Below are 21,256 nucleotides of genomic sequence, written 5' to 3' on the forward strand. Positions count from 1 at the left end.
TGACTTTCTTCAGTTCTGTTTCAGTTTTCAGTGTTGGAGGTCTTGAACATCTTCTGTTGAGTTTATTCCTAAGTAGTTGATGTTGTTTGGATGCTGCTGTAAATGGCATTGATTTTTTTTTTTTTAAGTGTAATTTATTTCTTATGTTTGGTGTTCCTATAGATAATACAGTTGATTTTTGTGTGTGGACCTTGTTGTAGGCACTTTGCTGAATACACTCTTTAGTTATACTAGTTTCTGTTGATTTCTTAGAATTTCTAAGATTTTTTTTTTTTTTTTTTTTAGAGGGAAAGAGCGAGAGAGTGCACACACCACATAAGTGGGGAAGGAGGAGAGGGAGGGAGAGAATCCCAAGCAGCCTCCACACTCAGTGTGGAGCCCACGTGGGGCTCTAGTTCCCATGACCTGAACTGAAATCAAGACTTGCATGCTTAACCAACTGAGCCACCCAGACACCCCCATTTCTTAGAATTTTCTACATAAACCATCATGTTGTCTGTAAATAGGGATGGTTTTATGTTTCTTTTTCAGATTATATGCCTTTTATTTCTTTTTTCCTTTTTTTTTCCTTTTTTTTTTTTGAACGTTTGTTTTTGAGAAAGAGAGTGGGAGGGGGCAGAGAGAGAGAGAGGGAGACAGAATGCGAAGCAGGCTCCAGGCTCCGAGCTGTCAGCACAGAGCCTGCCGTGGGGCTCGAACCCACGAACTGTGAGACCATGACCTGAGCCTCAGCTTAACCGACTGAGCCACCCAGGCGCCCCCTACCTTTGATTTCTTGCCTAAATGCTGTGTGGTACTTCAGTACAGGGTTGTTTCAAGTTCTTTGTTCCTGATCTGGTGGAGAAAGTGTTTAGTGTTTCACCATTAAATCTGATGTCAGCTGTAAGGTTTGGGTGTTCTTTATCAGATTGAGGGTTTCCTTGTATTTCTGGCTTGCTGAATGTTTTCTAAATCACGAATGGGTATTGAATTTTGTTAAATAAATTTTCCTGTGCTGTGATTATAAGGTTTTTCTCCTTTATTTTGGTAATCTGGTGGATTGCTTTTTTCTTTCTTCTTTCTTTCTTTCTTTCTTTCTTTCTTTCTTTCTTTCTTTCTTTCTTTCTTTCTTTCTTTCTTTCTCCTTCCTTCCTTCCTTCCTTCCTTCCTTCCTTCCTTCCTTCCTTCCTTCCTTTTATGTACATGAGCAGGGAAGAGAAGAGGAGAGAGAGAGAGAGAGACAGAGAGAGAGAGGAAAAAAAAAAGAGAATATTCCAAGCAGGCTCCCTGCTCAGCATTGATTCTGATGCTGGGCTCAGTCCCACGACCCTGGGATCATGACCTGAGCCGAAATCAAGAGTTAGATGCTCAACCTACTGAGCCACCCAGGTGCCCTGCACCAACTGATTTTTTTAATGCTAAACCAACCTTGCATTCCTAGACTAAGCTACACCTTTTTGTATACCTAGATTCAATGTGCCGATATTTTATTAAGGTTCTTGGCCTCCATGTCCATGGTGGATATTGGTCTATAATAATTTTCTTTTTTTTTTAATTTCTTTGTTGGGCTCATAAGAGGAGTTGGAAAATGTTCCTTCTCTACTTTCTGAAAGAGTTTCTGTAAGTTTGGGATTATTTCTCCCATAAATGCTTGATAGAATTCACCAGTAAAATAACCTGGCGCTGGTATTTTCTTTGTGGTGACATTTGTGATAATAAATTTAATTTCTATGAGTAGTTAATGGGGCTGCTCAGATTCCCTTTGTTGTTTTGTGTCAATATTGGTACGTTGTGTTTTTCAAGGGATTTATTTGTTCTTTGTGATTGAATTTATTGGTATAAAGTTGATAGCAATTCCTTTTCTTTCTGATGTCTGTAAGTTCTGTAGTGATGGACTTCTTTCTTTCTCATTAATTGGGTAATCTGTATTCTTCTTTTTCTTACTTATGCCAAGGGCTTATTGGTTTTATTAATCTTTTACTAAAAGGCAGTTTTGGGCTTTCATTTTCTCCATTGTTGGATTGTTTCTATTTCATTTTATCTGTTCATTTTAATTATTGGGGCTCTCTAGATTTCTAATTTAATTCCATTATAGTCAGAGAGCATGCACTGTATGATTTCAGTTCTTTTCAGCTTACTGAGACTTGTTTTATGATCAGAACATGATCTTTCTTCATGAATATTCCAAGTGCGTTTGAAAAGAATGCGTATTCTACGGTTGTTGATTATTACATTCTGTAAATCTCAATTTAGTCACTATCAAGGTTGTGGAATGTGTCTTTCAGACCTTACGTAGTTACTGATGTTTTTGTATGATCCTCTCAGACAATGAAGCAGTAAATTCTCCACTGTGACTGTGGATTTATCTGTTTCTCCCTTTAATTCTATCAGTTTCTGCTTCATTGATTTCAAAGCTACTGTTGGGCATATGCACATTTATAATTTTCATGAGTCGACACATTGACCCTTGGTATTGTTTGCAGATGTCCTTTATCATTGGAAGTGCTTCTTGGAGTGTGTCTTGTCCTATGTTACTACTGCTCTGGTGTTACTGTGTAAACGGTGTGTCTTTTTTCTTTAATCCTTTTCCTTTCAACCCATTTGTGGTTGTATTTCAACGGATGATCTAGACAGCATATAGTTGCCCTTGCTTTTTCATTAAATCTGCTTTGTCATTGTATTGGGCTTTTTGCCTTTTTACTAAGATACAGTGCATATAACAAATTTCATATACCATAACATGTACCCTTTTAAAGTCTGCAATTCATTGATCTTTAGTATATTGACAAGTTTGTGCAACCATTTCCACTGTCCAGTTCGAGAACATTCTCATCAGCCACAAAAGAAGTGTTGTATCATTAACCGTCACTCTCACTTACCCCCCAGCCCCGCACACAGCCTCTGGCAACCACTGAGCTACTTTCTATCTCTGTGGGTTTGCTTATTCTGGACATTTCATATAAATGGAAGCACCGGTATAGAATGTGGCCTTTCACGTCTGGCTTCTCTCACTGAGCTTGTTTTTCAAGGTTTGTCTTGTTGAGGGGGTGTGTCTGCATTCATTTTTTTTTTTTTTTAATGTTTATTTATTTTTGAGAGTTAGACAAAGCACGAGTGGGAGAGGGGCAGAGAGAGAGGGAGACACAGAATTGGAAGCAGGCCCCAGGCTCTGCGCTGTCAGCACCGAGCCCGATGCGGGGCTTGAACTCACGAACCACAAGATCATGACCTGAGCTGAAGTCGGTCACCCGGCTGACGGAGCCACCCAGGCGCCCCTGTCTGCATTCATTTTTGTGGCCAAAGTACCATTCCCCTGTGTGGATCTCCCACAGTGTGTGTGCCCACTTGCCAGCTGATGGGCACTTTCTGCCCCTGAGCTGCTCAGGCCGGGGAGTGCCCTAGGGCACAAGCAGCAGCCCACGAATCACGCTGGCCGAGCCTCTGTGTTGCCAGATGGATCTGGGTCCTGTCTGGTTTTTGCCTGCTTTCTTTCGTTCACCCTTCTGCACCTTCCAATATAATTCCAAAATACTTTGTCCAGATTTAAGAACTGTCCTCTGTGGGAAGGTTAATCTGACGGGGCCGCCTTGCTGTCACCCGAAGCCGGAGCTGTCCCTCACTTGATCCGCAGTGTCTGTCTGGTGGTTGCGGTTGGCTGGGTGGCCCTCCTCGTCAGCTGGGCCAGGACGAGCTCCGACCGGAGGAAGCCCCCCCCACCCCTCGCCCCGTGTGGCGCTCTTGGCGCTGCTGAGTCTTGGCTTTGCCCGTTCTCCCTGGCCCTCCCCGGTTACAGGTCTTCACGAGGAAGTGGACTACTCCGAGAAACTGAAGTTCAGTGATGATGAAGAGGAGGAGGAAGTTGGGAAGGACGGCAGGCCCAAGTGGTAAGGATGCCCCCCAGCCCTGCTCGTGGCACCGCGCCCCGGGGCTTGACCGCGGCCGGAGGCGCACGCATCGGTGCCGGTCAGCGTGCCAGGCGCATTGCCTCGTCGCCCCGGCAGCCTCACTGGGGCAGATTTGGTTTCCATTCTGCGGATGGCACAGCCGTGCGGGACGGGAGCCAGGGCGCGCTGGCCGGGTGGCTGGCGGGCCGGCTGAGTCCCGGTGGTTTCAGCCGCTGTGCCGGTGTCCCCCTGAGTGTGTGTGTATACGCCGCTGGTTCCACAGATCACTTCTGTGGGTGTGGTGCCCGGAAGGGTTTCTCTAGCCAAGCACGTTTGGGAAACCACCGGGGTTCAACTTACCCCTTTACTCCGGGGTTGTGCGTGCTAGAGTGCACATCAGGGATCTTGGGAGAAGCACCGGACGGGGGATACGAGATTTCCGGAGCTTCCTCGACCCCTTCGGTCTTCCCTTTTCTGGGTCATTTCGTTGGGTTCATTTTACTTATGACGCCTTTTGCAAAATCACTGCATTGTAGTCTGGTCCCTCTAGTTTTTGTCATAATAGATTGATTGTAGAATGATTGGCTAGGACTTTTTATTTTTAGTTATTTACTTATTTTAAGTTTATTTATTTTGAGCTGGAACATGAACAAGGGAGGGGCAGAGAAAGAGGGAGAGAGAGAGAGAATCCTAAGCGGGCCCTGCACTGTCAGCATGGAGGCCGATGTGGGGCTCGGACTCACAAACTGTGAGATCATGACCTGAGCCGAAACCAAGAATCGGATGCTTAGCCGCCTGAGCCACCCAGGCGCCCTATTTTTATTATTTTTGGAGTAAATTCCATCCCTAACGCGGGGCTCGAACTCCCAGTCCTGAGATCAAGAGTCACACTTTGTATGCACTGAACCAGCCAGGTGTCCATGGCTAGTACTTTTTTTTTTTTAATTTTTAATTTTTTTAATTTTTTTAAATTTTTGAGACAGAGAGAGACAGAGCATGAGCAAGGGAGGGGCAGAGAGAGAGGGAGACACAGAATCGGAAGCAGGCTCCGGGCTCTGAGCTGTCATCACAGAGCCGGACGCGGGGCTCAGACTCACAGAGTGTGAGATCATGACCTGAGCTGAAGTCGGACCTCGACCGACTGAGCCGCCCAGGCGCCTCTGGTTCTTTTTAAATAGTACCTACAGCTGCATTAATTTGCTTTTTATTTATTTATGTTGAATACCAGCAAATATGGATGCTTTCTTTTGTATGGAATTGCCTATGTTCTTTGCATATTTATTTATTAGACTTAATGTATTTCCTTTAAAATGTGATCAATGTTATATATTGTTTAGGTATTAATGCTTCGCTGTTTTTCCTTAAAAAAATTATTTTTTAATGTTTATTTTTGAGAGAGAGAGAGAGAAAGAGAGAGACAGAACCCAAGTAGAGGAGGGGCAGGGAAAGAGGGAGACACAGAATCCGAAATAGGCTCCAGGCTCCAAGCCCTGACATGGGGCTTAAACTCACAAACTGTAAGATCATGACGTGAGCTGAAGTCAGACGCTCAACTTGACTGAGCCACCCAGGCACCCCTTGATGTTTTTCCTTTTGTCTGTTTTATTGTCTATAACTGAATGTTCAGAGGGCCAAGTTTGCGAGCCTTGGGGTTTTTTTTTTTTTTTTTTTGGTTATTCGATGTTCCTCCCTTTAAAGCTGTTCTAGAGGGAGCTGGTAGTGACCTTCTGCTAGTTTTTCACTGATACACAAACAGTTAACTATCTGAGGCTTCTCTAATTTATTTTAACGCTGTGTGATTTTAACTGAAGTTTTAGACGCACTTGGGAAATATCTTGTGGGTCAGTTCTTGGAACACTAAGCTCAGAAGGAATTGTGAGCAAGCATTTAAATCAAAAGCAAAGACATAAAATATTACAGACTTCTGGAATAGTAGGACACTCTGTTCCTTGTCTCTTTCGGTTGATGTGAATTGAATATTCAACCGAAAGAGTTAGGCATGGATTTGGACGCAGCTTTGCTAATGTGACCAAGGACATCTCAAATTGAGAATCCCCAAACCACCCCCTGCCCCCACCCCACCCTGCCGAACCTGATCTTTCTACGGTGTTCTTTGAGCTGGTTGTGAGTCTCCTCCTCCAAGCTCCCAGGTCTTCCTTACATCTTGTCTCCCCACCTGTTGACGGCTTCCGGACACTCCCCTGGATCCCCGCCCTTCCCGCTCACCGTCTCTGGGTCGCTGGGACCTCATCCTTTCTTTTCCAGACCACTCAGAGGTTAGCCGGCTCGCCTCCTTCCTTCACACTGTGCCCTTGTCATCTTTCCTGGGGGGTCGGGAGCCTCGTGTGGTTTCCGCGCCTTTCAAGGTGAAGGCAGTAGTCACTAGCACTTAGTGCCCTGCCGTGACCTCAGCTACCTCCGCGGCCTCATCCCCCCCCCCCGGTGTGTGTGTGGACACCTGCGGACACGCACGTGCGGGCCACACCTGACTCCCTGCTTTTCTCGGAACTCCTTGATGTGTGCTGGGCACTTGTTTTGCATACACGAGGTGCTTGGTAAATGCGCACAGTGTTTTTCCCTGGTGCCTTTGTTTCCCCCGCGGCAGGTAAAGGTGAGCAGGGGCTGGATCTCCATTCCCTCCGAGCCTCCCTTTGGAACCTCTCCCCTTTCTCACGTGGAGTCTGCTCTGCTTTCCTCCTCTTGGTCTCTGTTACGGCATTATTCAGTGAGCCTTCTTTTGCTATTTTGAGGAAAATCGATCGAGCACCTCCTTTATGCAAAGCACAGGGAGGGAGCCCTGGTATGAGGAGAGAGACCTTCCTCTGGGATCTTAGGTTCCAGTCTAGTCACTCCTCCTGGGAAGGCAGCTCCCCAGCCTCTCTGACGCTCCGTTACCACCCCTTTAAAATGGGGGTGAGGACTTGTTTTCCCGTAAACCAAGTAATGGGTGTGAAACATCCTGCCCAGAGCTTTGTGTGCAAGAGGGACTTGGTAAATGTTGGTGCCACCGGACTGTGGTGTTCTGGGCGTGTCCTCTCAGCCGTGAGGGGCTGGGTCTGTTCGAGGGAAGGACACTGGTATGTGGGCGGCTGGCTTCGGCATTCCGGAGGCCCTGTGACGGGTAAGATCAGACTGCACTGGGGCCGAATGGGGAAACTCACATTCACTGTGGTTTGTCCTAGGAACAGTTGGGACCCCCGGCGGCAGCGGCAGTTGTCGATGAGCTCCGCGGACAGTGCTGATGCTAAGCGTCCCCAAGAGGAAGGAAAGGACTGGGGTGAAGCAGTGGGTGTGGCCCGTGTTGTCCGCAAAGTGCCAGAACCTCAGCCACCTTCTAGGAAGCTTCACAGCTGGGCATCTGGCCCAGACTACCAGGTACCATGGGCACTGGAGGGCTTCTGTGCATGTGATGAGCTTGGAAGGCGCACACGCGTGCATAAAACTCCTAGGTGGACGTTTCTTTCTCCTGTTTTAATTAAAAAAAAAAAAAAAAAAATTGTCTTTGAAAATTTCAAAACAGTTAGCTGGATACAAAGACTATTTTTCTCTGAACCTTTTGTAGAGTAAGTTGCCGGGCTGACCAGGCCCTGTCACCGCAGAACACGTTGGCGTCTATTTTCTACCTCCTGGGTGACCTCAGCCAAAGCTAGGAAGGCAGCATCGGTAACCACTGCCATCTGGCCCCCAGACCCCCTCCGTCTTGTAGCAGTGGTGGCACTGATGTTCTTTGTACGGAAGAATCCGGTTCAGAGTCCCATGCCGCCTTCGGTCCACGATAGCCCCTCAGCCTTCCTTGACGGTCAGGACTTGGACACTTGTGGGGACTGGAAGCCAGTTATTTTGTAGACTGTACCTCGAGTGGGGTCTGGTGCTTCCTCACGATTAGGTTCGGGGTTTCCATTTGTGGCTAGAATCTCTCAGGAGTGACACTGGCTCACGTTGCCTCCCGCCAGGTCACTGATTCCACTCTGCCCGCCTGCTGACAGCCTTCGCTCTGATCTCTTGACTAAGGTTATAATGTCCGCCGAACTTCACGCTGTGGGGTTTCTGTCTTCCACATTCGTAATTGATGAGAATTTTGTGGGGAGATACTTTGAGGCTATGAATGTCCTGGTTCTTATGAAACTTGGAATTTATTTATCGATACCAATGGGTTATGATCTGTGCCTCTGATTGTTGGCTCTGAAGCCCCAAGTATTTTTGGTTTGGCTGTTGGGAACCTCTTCAAGCTGCATCTGTCTTTATGTGTCTCCATCCTTATGGAGCAAATCCCTTGCTTTCTGATTAGACAAGTTGGCTTTTTTTTCTTCTCTTTTTTTTTTTTCTCTCTCTCTCTTTTCTTTCCCTTTCAAAATTTTTTTTCAGGCCCACCAGGAGAACCTTTCCCAAGCTCATTTTGTCCTTACCCTGCCTTGGTCTGAAATCAGCCCTTGTGATATTGAGAAACCAGTATGTGGTCACCAGGAGTGCTCACTGCTCTTGGGTCCTTTTGGTGGACAGAGTGAGGAAACGTGTGTGTATATATAGATATGTGCGTGCACACGTACGTACATGTTCGTGTTGTCTTTATTATTTACTCCCGTGTCTGCGTGGAGAACTATGAGTTCACAGTAATATCTCAGGTTCCACACATTCCAACCTAGTTCTCTCCCCCCGCGTATCTGTAACTCCTGTCTCCCAACAGTGAGACACCTGTTCCCATTGTCCCCAGTATTCACACTTCCTCGATCAGCTCCCCTGTACGTGACCCGTCTCCCGTTTCTGCCCCCACCCTCTCTCCCTTGTAAAGATGCCCTCCTCACTCACTCAGCCATCCGCGTCGTTCCCCCACTCCCAACCCCACAGATGCCCTGAATCTCCCCTCTAGGCCACCTCTCCTTACGAATTGCCTCCTGACCCAGCTTGATGGGGCGCTCACTCCCACACCAGCCACATGTCCACACGGACATCCTCCTCTCCCTGCCCGGGTTCCGACCACCTGCTCTTAGCCGCCGTGACTTCCTGGTGCCAGACCTGCCACACTTCATGACTTCATGACTTTGGGACTGAATTGTGCAGGAGGCACGGTGTTAGGGGCAGAGAAGGCATTAATTTAAATATATTTGGGGGAAAAAAACCCAAAACAAACCTTGCTTTTTTTTTTTTTTTTTTTTTAAGAGAGAGAGGGAGAGGGAGAGGGAGAGCTCACCAGCAGTGGACGGGCAGAGGAAAAGAGAGAGAAATCTTAAGCAGGCCCAGCCATGAGATCATTACCTGGGCTGAAATCAGGAGTCAGACTCCCAACTGAGTCACCCAGGCACCCAAAACTTGCCATTTTTAATGCACTTTGCCATTTAAGGGAGTCTGGTTCCATATCTTATAAAATGAAAATACCTTTATCTTCAGGTTTGTTTGTTTTTTTAAAATTGAGTACCAGGCACTGTGCTGGGTACAGGGGAAAACAAAAACGAAACAAAATTGACATAGAGCTAGGGCACCCGGGTGACTCAGTTAGTCAAGCATCTGACCCTTGATTTTGGCTCAGGACATGATCTCCCAGGTTCATGAGATCAAGCCCCGTGTCGGGCTTTGCGCTGACTGGGTAGAGCCTGCTTGGGATTCTTTCTCTTTTCCCTCTCTCTCTCTCTCCCTCTCTCTCTCTCTCCCTCTCTCTCTCTCTCAAATAAACAAACATTAAAAAACAAATCGACACAGACCTATTCTTGGAAATTACCCTGCAACGAATCCAAATTTCGTTCATATATTGGGGTTGGTGAGTATTCAAAGAAGATTTCGTTTTGATCTCATAACAATGTGAATTAACTGAGTCGGGAAAGAAAAATGTAGTTTTCTGCATTCCGATTTCTGAAAAGTTCAAGTATTTTGCAGAGCATGGAGTCTATGAAATGGTAGCTACCGTTAGGGGAGTTCGGAAAGGCGCGTCAGCCGTCTCGATGGAAGTATTCATACACTTCGGGTGCTGCTCCTGCCTCCCTGGGAGCACTGGGGGCTGGTGGTGGAGGCTCTGTCGTGCCACTGTGCCCAGTGCTACAGAGCGCGGCCGGGGCTGGTCAAGGGCCACGTGAAGGACAGTGCACACGTCGGCCCCGGTTACATCGTGTGAAAGTACTTTCGTGCTTCTAGGTCAGAAGTTTCTGATCTTTTACAATTGTCACCGTTGTCTCTGGATTATGAGAAGCCAGCTCTCAGGAGGAAAAGTCCTTGACTGCGGTCAGCGTGTTGCATAGCGCTTTTGTGGAGGGTTCACGAGCAGACTGGAGAAGGCCCAGACCGTGTTTGTTTATGTTTGAGGACTCGTGACACTTCCGTGCATCACTAGCACTCAGGATGGGAAGCTGTGTGTTGTGACGGTCACCTCGCCGGAGTTCCAGTGGCTGGGGATCGGTTGAACTTGGCCGTCGTCCGTGCTGGTGCATATTCTGGGTGCTCCCTGCAGATCAGGGAGGAACCTTCCCGGTGTTGAGTGGGCTTCTCTCTGTTGCTGTCCGGTAACTGGCGACCGGTGAGAGAGACTCAGGAGTGGATGAAGTTGCCAGAAGAGATGTTTTTAGATGAAGCGTCACTTTGTAACCGTCGATCTGACTGCATTTTAATTTCTCGTACCTCTTTATTCCCAGAGGTTTCTGTATTTTTACGGGAGAAAGACTAGAGCCGTTTTGCAACTCAGGGGATGAGCGTGTGGTCCCTGCTCCCGTCCAGTAGCCGTGGAGGCCCTTATCTTGTGTGCCCATTAGTGGTGGTGGGGGCACCAGGGTGCTGTTTTGTTTGTCGGTCACCATGCAGAGTGTGGTGCGAATCCTTCCTTGCACACCCACCATCCCGAGGGCCTCCTCTATCCCCAGCTTACAGTGGGGAGCTAAGGGAGGGAGGGTTGACACTTGCCCAGACCTCACTGGAGGTTAGGAAGGGGCCCGGAGACCCAGGTCCGTGGCGTGCGTGACTGCTGCCTCTCGAAGGTGCTCGGGGATCTTGGGAAGCAGAACTGCTCCCATGCTGGGGTGGCCCCGTCTCCTGGGTTTGGGGTCTGTTGTTCCAGCAGACTTCATTCTCTTGGCAGAAGTCCTCGCTGGTCAGCGTGTTCCGGCAACAGTCTGTCGAGGACAAAGAGGACAAGCCACCTCCACGGCAGAAGTTTGTACAGTCAGAGATGTCCGAGGCTGTGGAACGAGCCCGAAAGCGCCGGGAGGAGGAGGAGCGCCGAGCACGGGAGGAGAGGCTGGCTGCCTGTGCCGCCAAGCTCAAGCAGCTGGACCAGAAGCGTAAGCAGGCTCAGAAGGCGGGCGAGGCCCCGAAACCGGCGGAGAAGGAAGTGCCCCGATCTCCAGGCACCGAGAAGGTGCCCCCACAGGAGAATGGCCCTGCTGTCCGCAAAGGTAGGCGCTGGGCCCTTGTCCCATCAACTGGACACCCTAGGCTGTGGGTGCCTCCCTGCCTTACTGGTTCAGCCTGTGGCGGGCAGCTGGAGGGGGCGGGGAAGCACCGGCCGTTGCGCTTCGGCATGGGTTCACATCCCGTGTCAGGGACTGAAACCGGCTGGCTGCGGCCACTCACCTCCCTGGTGCGCGTTCCCTCATCTGTAAAATGGGCTGGAATTAGTATGCACTTTGCCACACGCTGAGGGGCACGTGAGATAACGTACAGAAAGCACCTCGTGCAGCTTCTAGATACGGAAAGTGCGCGCGCTGCCCGCTTGGTTGTCATTCCGTGCCTTGTGGCCATTGTCACCCCTGCCACTGCTCAACCAAAGATGCGGATGGTGGCGGGCCTCAGTGCAAGCCCAGGGCCCTCTGAGTTCACTTAACAAAATCACAAAGCGGGGCGACTGGGGGCTCGGTCGGTGAAGCGGCCGACTTCAGCTCAAGTCACGATCTCACGGTTTGTGAGTTGAAGCCCCACGTCGGGCTCTGTGCTGACGGCTCGGAGCCCGGAGCCCGCTTCGGATTCTGTGTCTCCCTCTCTCTCCGCCCCTCGCCTGCTCGTGCTCTGTCTCTCGGTCTCTCTCAAAAATGGATAAACATTTAAAAAAAAAACCCAAAATCACAAAGTGGGGCGCCGGGGTGGCTCAGTCGGTTAAGCGTCCACCTCTTGATTTCTGCTCAGGTCATGATCTCATGTTCGTGGGATCGAGCCCCAAGTTGGGCTCTGTGCTGACAACGCGGAGCCTGCTCGGGACTCTCTCCCTCTCTCTCTCTCTGCCCCTCCTTCACTTGTGCTCGCACATGCACACTATCTCAAAAAAGAAAGAAAGGAAACCACAAAGTATCTTTGTGACCTTGGGGAGAAGCCCGCCTGTTTGTTAGAGTATGTTTTTCCTGGCCTGGATTCTGAGGGATGGACCCACATGGCTCCATAAGAGATGTGGAACAGCATTGCAAGTTGGAAAGTGCCTCGTAGCAGTTGTAAAGAACCTGTTCTTTGTGACCAGCTTTGTTCTTTGGGACCTTCTTAAATGAACTAAAACCAACTCTGTTTAGGAGAGACGGGCCCGATGTTAGTTTCAGACCCTGAAAGCTTCTCAGGTGGGTCTCACTCATGGTCAGGGTCTGCTGGTCCTCAGCCCCCTTCTGGCCAAGGAGCACCGAGAAGCCGCCACTGTCCTGTCCATCGCCTCTCACTGAGGCCCGAGTGCGGCCTGTGCTGGTGTCCACACTCGCTGAGACAGGCAGTGGAGAGTCCAGGAAGCGGGTGCCACGGTGTGAGTGTGTTCAGTTGAGACCGGCCTTCGGGGTGTGTGGGCACCTGCTCTGTGCTGCTTCCGTGTTCCCCCTGCGCTGCACCGCCGGGTCCCTGAGGCTTTGCATCAGGGTTTGGGTGTCCCCGGCAGTAAAATTAAGAATGCTGACGTCTTTTCTACTTCGTTAAAGCTGTAAAGGTGGGTGGAGGTAAGGAAGAAGGGAATTTCAGAGAGTATACAGATGGGAAGTTGTGGGGAGCACTTGCTACCGGCCTTGCATGGATTGTCTCCCTTAAGGCTCACAGAGGCCCGTGGGACGGACAGGGTTGCTGTCCTCCCTTCACAGATGAGGCAACCAGCCAGGGGACGCGTGCTGACTTGGTGGCCAGCACGGCCTTTGGCTGCATTGACTCATGTCGCTCAGGTGATGGCTGTGGGCTGTCGCCGAGCTGGTGGCTGCTCTCTCATTTACTGGGGTCCTTTTCAGTAGAACCCTTCTCTTCTGGAACCCTGGTGGTTCCTCTGACCTCTCGACCCTTAGCGCTCTCTCACCTCTGAAGCGATGGCGTCGTGGGGAGCCCATGAGCTCGTGCACCGTCCGTGCCGACGAGAGCAAGCGTTTGCCGTCAACGTTGGGCTGGCCCGGCTTCCGTGAGCTCACCGCAGCCGTCTCTCTGGTTACTTGTCCTCCAGGCTCCCCTGAGTTTCCCGCCCAGGGAACCCCCAACACGTTTTCAGAAGAAGCCCCCGCGGCTCCTCCGGCTGTGGCTCAGAGTGGCGGCAGTGAGGAGGGCGCCAGGGAGGCTGGGTCCCCCGCACAGGAGTTCGGCAAGTACCAGAAGTCTCTTCCTCCCAGATTCCAGCGCCAGCAGCAGCAGCAACAGCAGGTAAACAGATCGGACCGCTGAGTGTGGATGTCCCCTGTCTCCTCCTCCGGTCCCCTCCCCCTTCGATGAAAAGAAACAACTCGAATGTCCCCATCACTGGCACGGATGTTAGGGGCTGCACCTGAAAACTTACGGCCTTGGAAGATCATCCCTGGCCGTGTTTTGTTTTTCCGAGTGATTTCTCCCGTGGATGAATAGAACGGTTGTTGGTAGCGCCTTCCCTTGTCTGGTGTTGGTGAGGCGGTGGCAGCGGGGCGTGCACTCACCCAGTGCAGTCTCGCTGAAGAGTGGTGTTTTCATTCAGAGCAGTGCACTGCAGCCTGTCCGTAGGCCAGCGTTGTCCGCCCTGGGACCGTCCCAAGGAGTGAGGAGGCCCGGGAGGGCTTGGAAAGCTGGCAGAGAGGTGTACTAGTTTGGGATAAGCACGGGGGTTTGTAGGGGTGGAGTTGAACTGCTGTGCCTCCTGGTCCTAATCGTGCAGCTTCTCGGGTCGAGTGTGGCCTCAGATGGGCCAGGAACAACGAGTACCGGCCTCAGAGGGGCAGCGAGGGTTTTGTGGCGCCTGCATTCTGGTTGATCGGTGTTATCAGTGTCCTCTTCATTAGTGTCTTGTGAGCTTTAAAAGGGACCTGCTCTTCGCCCCAGAGAAGATTACGTGGGTGATGGTTGTAATCGTGCCGATCTCTGGTGGCCAGCCGGAAGCACCGTTGGTGATCGTGTGTGTTCCAGGAGTGATCAATGAAGGAACAGATGATTACTGATGAGCAGTGCACTCGGGTGGGAAACAGATGAAACGTGGACCTCACGTAGCCCAGCAGCTAGACGTGCAGTAAATCATCCTTAATGACAGCGAGCCCGGTGCAGAACATGTGTGCCTTAGGGACACAAATCAGGATCTCCAGCATCTCCAGCCTTTTCCAGAATCTCATTTAGTTGCCTGTGAAACCTTCACCCCAGAGCCTCCTTCCCCTGGGCCCCTACGAGGTCTTCCGGAAGCTCATCGGGTCCTGAGCTGTAAACGCGAAGCTGTGTTCCTCGTGTGCTGTGACGGTGTTACAGTGTGAGCCAGCACTGTGCAGTTACTCCCCGGCTTGGTGGGGAACTACTGACCAGGAAGGTCTCTGGAGTGACTCCAGCCAGACACAGCAGCGAGAGCTCCTGTGTGTAACGCTTCTGGGGGGCGGGGACGGGTAAGTCCTTCCTCGGGAAGAGAAAGGAGTCTGAAAGCACCAGGACTGCCGAAGGAGCCTGGCAGACAGACTGTCTGGTCAGGTTCCCCGGGGGCCTGGGGTCCAGACGGAGGAGGAGGGAGGCCCACAGAGCCGTCCTGGGAATCCAGCCCGGGCCTCTTTGTTTGCAGATGGGAAGGGTGCGGCCCGGTCCGCTTTTCTTGTCTGACTCTGCACCTGGGTCCTGCCGGAATGCTGATTCTGGGTGCACTGGAGAGGACAGCCCCGGAGGTCACTGATGTGAAGGGGCAGGGCTGGAAATGCGCCCCCACGGGGTCTAGGACCCGATTTCGAAGGTTTTGCTGATATTTATCCATTTGTGCACTGGATTTTCCATGTGCCGTGACTGGTGGTAGGCCGCAAGGATACGACAGTGAACCCGGCGTGTAGTTTCTTACGGTTTTGTGAGGGAGACCGGCAGCTCAAAATGATCACCCGTTGTCAGTGCTACAGAGGAGGAGGACCAGTGCTGCAGAGCAGAGGCAGGGGCCTCATCTCGTCCAGGGACTCGGGGTGGCTGCCCGGAGGAAGGGCGTTTTGAGCGGAATCCTGAAGGAGGAGCAGGGATGAGCCAGGATGCAAGGGAGTAGGAAGCCTCCTAGACGGAGGGCCCAGTGTGCAACCAGGGCCCCATGTGGGCAGGCAGTCGTGTGCAGTGAAGCTGGTGGGCGGTCGGGCAGGTCACGTGGGGCCTGGTGGGACTCGGGCTGTTCCATGGAGAGCTGTGGGGAGCCATCAGAGACTCCTACAGCCCGGGGTTAGTGTGCCTGTGTGTGTGAGTGTGTGGGTGTGGGGGGGGGTGCGTGTGTGTGTGTGGTGTGTATATGTGTGAGCGTGCGTGCGTGTGCGTGTACGCACCTGCACGGTCTCTGCCCCGAGCACCGGTCTGACCTGTTCTCTCTCTGTCTGCTCAGGAGCAGCTGTATAAGATGCAGCACTGGCAGCCCGTGTACCCCCCACCTTCCCACCCACAGCGCACTTTCTACCCCCACCACCCCCAAATGCTGGGCTTCGATCCCAGGTGGATGATGATGCCTTCCTACATGGACCCACGGATCCCGCCCACTCGGGCCCCAGTGGATTTCTACCCGTCCGCCCTCCATCCCTCGGGTAAGCGAGCCCCAGTGGGCCACCCCAGTGGCGTCCAGGATGGTGTGGTGTTCGGGGTGTTGCTTCGGGATCCAGTCTGGCCGCTCCTGTAACGCACGTGACCGGTCTGAGTTTTAACTTAGTTGTTTGCACCATGAGGGCATGGACGGTACCAGTCGCAAAGAATTACCGGGCAGAGTCTTTCTGATGATGCATTATATGTTGTTTTAACTAGTTCCGATGTCCCTGCAATGCCCTTTGGTTCCTCTTTCCTTTTTTTCCCCCTTGTTTCTTTCTTTTTTTTCTTACTGAAGGATATCTCTCTTTCCATTCTTAATGTTTTTTTGTGACTTCTCTCTTTTTTTCCTTGACTTCTCCTCCCCGTTTTTAAAATGCCATTTTTAAGTATTGTACTCTTTTGTAATTGCGTTGAATACTTAGACCAGTAATATCTGATTTTTAGATGTAAGTATTTAAGTATTACTTTAGCTGTAAATTGCTATGAACAGGAGTTTTAAGATACAGCATTTTTGTTACTGTACAGTTTTCAGTGCTCGTCAGATTTTGATTTGTTACCTTTCTTTGGTCGATGGTTTTTAATAGTATGGCATAAATTTTCCAAATACAGAGTTTTAAGAATATCCGGACGGTGTTAATTTCTAACGTGGCTGCTTTGTGGTCAGATACCATTGTCTGTATGATCTAGAACAGGGGTCAGGAAGCTTTTCTATAAATGCCAGATAATAAATATTTTGGGCTTTGAACAGCTACTCCATTTTGCTGTTGTAGAACAAAAATGACCAAAGACGATAGTGACTGAACGAGTCTGTCGCTTTCCAGTAAAACTTTATTTTTAAAAACAGGTGGCGGGTCGGGTTTCACTCAAGGGCATTCGTATGCCGGCTAGCTCCCGATCGAGATTGCTTGGCGTTTTGTTGAGATTTTTTTTTTGTAGGCTATTACATACTCTTTATTTAACATTCTGTGTTTTCTTGAAAAGAATATTCTCCAATTGGATGTGGTCCATTCCATCGAACTTGCTGGCTGTGCTGTGCGAGTTTCTCTCACATCCATCACGATTTGTTACCCACCCCCCCCATCACTTACTAAGAGGTGCATGAGAATCTCCCACTGTGACTGTAGGTGTGTTGAATCCCTAAGCCTGTCGGGCTTCGCTCTGTCTGGAAGCAGACGGGTTTGGACTGTTGTATCTCGTTCTCCTTATCCTCACACAGCACTGTCCTCCTTAACTGTGCTGTCCACCTCTCCCGTCCACTGTGTCTGATACTGATGTCATCATTCCAGGTTTCTTTTGATGAAGATTCATTTGGTATCTTTTTACCATCCGCCTCCCTGAGCCCTTTTTTGCAGGGGGCGTTTGTAGGTACAAGATGCGTATGGTTTTACCCACCCTGAAAATCTGTGACTGCAATCGCCAAAGTGCCTCTCTTTGGATTTGGGGCGATTATGATATTCGGATTTTCTGCTGTCCTACTTTATGCTTTCTGTTGATCCCACCTTTCTTACTTTTCTTCTTCCTTTCTTTGGATCCTATGCTTCGGGTTGTTTTACTTCTGCGTGCTGTTTGTACTGTGTTAGTGGTTACGGGACGTTCTGAGACGTGCCTGTGACTGGCATAGGCTGATGGGCGTTCTCCCCCTTCAGCCGAGCTGGTTAGCTCATCAGTCTGCCTTCTGATTTCTCCCTCGAGTTTTAGTTCTTGTTTTTATGCCACCAAATCGGGCATTGTTTCTGTTGCTTCCTGCAGTCTGCTTCTGCGGACTCGCCTGTCCCTTCGCTATTCCTTCCCGTGTGTTCCATCTGGGTGCGATACGCTTCTTTGTGAAGTACGTTCTGTCGAGTTCTTCAGGAAGTTTTTCTGGCAGTAGGTTTTCTTGGCCTGAAGAAGTCTTTATGACACCCTTTCTCTAGCTGGGTGTAGAATTCTGGGTTGGCACGTCTCTTTTTCAGGACCAGGAAGGTAGTAGTCCATTTTCTTCTGGTTCTGTGGCTGCTCAGAGTGATTCGTTTCTGTGGAACCCACTCTGTGTTCTTTCTGGCTTCTTTACAATCTCCTCTTTCCTCTGTGGTTTCGTCTCCCCGTGTTGTGTCCATTTTCTTTCTGCTTGTGTTCAATTTCTCTCTCTCTCTCTCTCTCTCTCTTTTTAATTTATTGCCCAGTGAGTTTTTTCAGTGACTATATTTTTTATTATTGGAATTTCTTTTGTCAATTCTAGTGTGTGTGTGTGTGTGTTTGTGTGTGTGTGTGTCATGTTTTTCTTAAGGTTTTAATTCCTTTTTTATGCTTTTAATAACTTAAAACCTGATTTCTGGTATTTATTATTCTGTTATCTGAAGTTCTCAGGCAGGTAACCCTGTGGGCTCACTGTGGGCTAGTGGCGGGCAGCTTCCCACACATGCTGGGAATTTTGGATTGTGAGCTCATTTTTAACAGAGCTGTATTTGTTGTGGGGATCCGGTACGGCTCGAGTGGAGAGTCTGTCCCTCCAATTATGTTTTCTCTTGCCTTCCTAGAACCCCTTGCTATTCTAACTTGGGAAAATTCTGGACCACTCTTGGGGAATGCATCTAAACCCTCCTCCCCACAACCTGCATGAAAGCCAGCACAGTTATACATTCCTAGCAGCAAACTATTTTTCCCTAACTGGCCCAGGCCAGGACACAAACTTAAGTTGTTTCCCTGTACTAAAGAGCGTGTGTGTGTGTGTGTGTGTGTGTGTGTGTGTGTGTGTGTATATGTTTTTTTGTTTTTTTTTTTTGTTTGTTTTTTTTTTTGAGAGAGAGCGAGCCACCCATGTGAACAGGGAAGGGGCGGGGAGAGAGAAAGAATCTCAAGCAGGCTCCACACTGCCAGTGCAGAGCCTGATGTGGGGCTTGAACTCACGAACTGTGAGATCATGTCCTGAGCCAAAATCATGAGTCAGGCACTGAATCGACTGAGCCACCCGGGTGCCCCAAAAGAGCATAGATTTTTAAATCTGCCTTTGAATTGAGGGCCTCTGTCTTGAGCAGCTTCTCCTTGTGCAGAAAGCTCCATCCCCTGTGCTGCCGGGGGTCAGAGTCCAAGCCCATGGTTACTAGGACTGACAGGTGTATTCCCCTGCTCCCCTCCAGGAAGCACCGGCTTGTGGCGCTGGCCGGTGGCTGTGGTTTCAACTCCCTGGAGATTTCCCAATTGCTTGGGAACACAGCTCTGCAAGTGATATGTGTGATGACCTATTCTGCCCCGCGCGTTTGTGGTAGCAGGGTTTTCCAGGTAATAAGAGCTGTGAAAAGAAGCCAGTGTGCCTCATAATGAGTACTTAATGAGTGGTGTATAATTTCAGGGTTCCAGAGAGGGTCCCCACCGGCTGACTCACACTAACTTTGTGTTGGAGTCACGTATCAGTGGCATTTGAAGAGGGCGCTCTAGAGCTAAAAGAAAGCTTTAACGCACCGGCCTAACGCAGAGCTGTTTTCTGGCCAGATTATCTCCGTGTAAAAGCCACACAAAATGTGTGTATGCTAATAAGCTCTGTGAAGAAAGTATCTGAAAAATCAGATCTTTTTCTGTCCACAGACTTAGGCCTGATGAGACGTTTAATTTCTGCACCACCTCCCTCCTCACTCTCCCCAGGTTGATGGACGTGGACAGATAGGCCACGGTGGCAGGGAGGGGGGTGGTGGCACACTTTCCCCTGGTAGCTTATGTCTGGAGGGACCGAGGTGTCCTCTGTGTCTTAATCACCTCAGGCCCGTTAAACAGTTTATTGTCATCTGTGCACCACCATTCACCGTATAAAAACGTGGAGTGTGGCAGTCAGTCCTAGGGCTAGAGATAAAAGGAACTGGGGCACCTGGCTGGCTTGTTCAGGAGAGCATCTGACTCTAAATGGTCTAAGGGTTGTGGGTTTGAGCCCCATGTTGGGTGTAGAGATTACTTAAAAATAAAATCTTTTTAAAAATAAATAAATAAAGGAACCGATGGGGGCACCTGGGTGGCTCAGTCGGTTAAGCGTCCGACTTCGGCTGAGGTCACGATCTCATAGTTAGTGAGTTCAAGCCCCGTGTCGGGCTCTGTGCTGACGGCTCGGAGCCTGGAGCCTGCTTCGGATTCTGTGTCTCCCCCTCTCTGTACCCCTTCCCTGCTTGTGCACTCTCTTTCTTTGTCTGTCTCTCTCTCTGAAATATAAGTAAACATTAAAAAAAAAAACAAAGCTGACACCAGAATCCCTTCCTAAGGCTTGCTGCTCGGGGTTTGAAGCCTGCAGACGGCAGCTCTTGGTCCGTGTGCCTCTTGGCCACACGGCTGGTCTTCCTCGCGCCTGGGCAGGAGACCTCAGCGTCCCTGCTCACACACAGACCCTCGTGGCCGACGGGTTGACCTCTCTAGCCTTTTGCTGACATGATGGGCTCTCTAGTTAGATATTTCCAGTTTCCATTTGCCAGTTTGAGGCACTCTTCAGCATGGGGTCCTGAACCTGGAGCTCAGGTTGGACTTCACAGGTCTTAGAATGGATCCGTAGACCCCTCCCGTCGCGTGCTCGTGCGCCTTCAGAGGTTCCGTGTTGAGAGAACACGGAGGGCTCGGCGATGGCGAGCAGGTGGGGTGCTGTGTCCGCCTGATAGGGTAACTGGTAACTACGGTCTCCCTCGGGCCTTGGGTTGCCCCCGAGGTCGGAGTGCGGCTCTCTGCGCTGGCTGATGCAGGGTGATTCTTTGCCTGTGCCTCCTTCAGGACTGATGAAACCCATGATGCCCCAAGACTCCCTCGGTGGGACTGGCTGTCGCTCTGAGGACCAGAACTGCGTGCCCCCGCTGCAAGAAAGGAAAGTGGCCGCCCTCGATCCGGCCCCCGTGTGGAGCCCAGAGGGCTACATGGCGTTGCAGAGCAAAGGCTACTCGCTTCCGCAGCCGAAATCAAACGACGCTTTGGCCGTGGACATGCATGTCAGGTGAGCTGGAACTCCGCCCTCCTGGCCTGCGAGTGAAGGCAGGATGTCCAAATCCTGCTCGTGCGGGGCTCCGGGAGGGGGCGCTGTCCCCACAGGCAGTGTCTTCCGTGGACGGGGAGTACGAGGAGGTTTGCTGGAACGCCTTTGTGTGAGAGGCGCTCACCTGCCGGCGGGGCTGACGGCCGAGGAGAGGTCCTGGGTCAGAGGCAGATCTGCTGAACCTTGGGTCAGGGCGAGGGGTGGGGTCTGGCGGGGCCACGTGCCCGGGTCGTGGCTCCTTCCTGTCCAAGTGGAGCAAGCTGGCCCTGCTGGCCCAGGGCCCCAGACTCTCCGTGGACTCCCAGGCTCCAGCTTGTCGCTTGAACCAGAGGATCCCCAGCTGCTACGCCTCCAGGTGGCACGCTGAGTCCACCAGCAGCCCCCGCATTCTTCACTCTGGACTCCAGGGGCCGCCGACCAATCCATGGCCCAGCAGCTCTGAGACGTGTTTAAAGCTAGAGCAAATGTTGGTGCTTGTGTTTTTTTTCTTTTTCATTTTCTTTTTAAAAAAGATTTTTTT

General features: G+C 50.5%; 1 protein-coding gene across 14 annotated transcripts in view; it reads left to right on the plus strand.

Moving 5' to 3' along the window:
* PRRC2B (proline rich coiled-coil 2B) overlaps nucleotides 1–21,256 on the plus strand; it is an 89,178-nt gene that overhangs the window by 44,011 nt on the left and 23,911 nt on the right. For 13 of the 14 annotated variants that reach the window (XM_042964003.1, XM_042964007.1, XM_042964011.1 and 10 more), the window contains 6 exons: nucleotides 3,773–3,863; nucleotides 7,046–7,238; nucleotides 10,921–11,236; nucleotides 13,231–13,424; nucleotides 15,568–15,763; nucleotides 20,481–20,697. In XM_042964003.1, coding sequence (XP_042819937.1) covers nucleotides 3,773–3,863; nucleotides 7,046–7,238; nucleotides 10,921–11,236; nucleotides 13,231–13,424; nucleotides 15,568–15,763; nucleotides 20,481–20,697 — 1,207 coding nt within the window. The remainder of the gene's footprint in view (nucleotides 1–3,772; nucleotides 3,864–7,045; nucleotides 7,239–10,920; nucleotides 11,237–13,230; nucleotides 13,425–15,567; nucleotides 15,764–20,480; nucleotides 20,698–21,256) is intronic. The other variant, XM_042964010.1, reaches the window with a different exon arrangement.

Source organism: Panthera tigris, chromosome D4 (genome assembly GCF_018350195.1).
Source record: "Panthera tigris isolate Pti1 chromosome D4, P.tigris_Pti1_mat1.1, whole genome shotgun sequence".
NCBI lineage: Eukaryota > Metazoa > Chordata > Mammalia > Carnivora > Felidae > Panthera > Panthera tigris.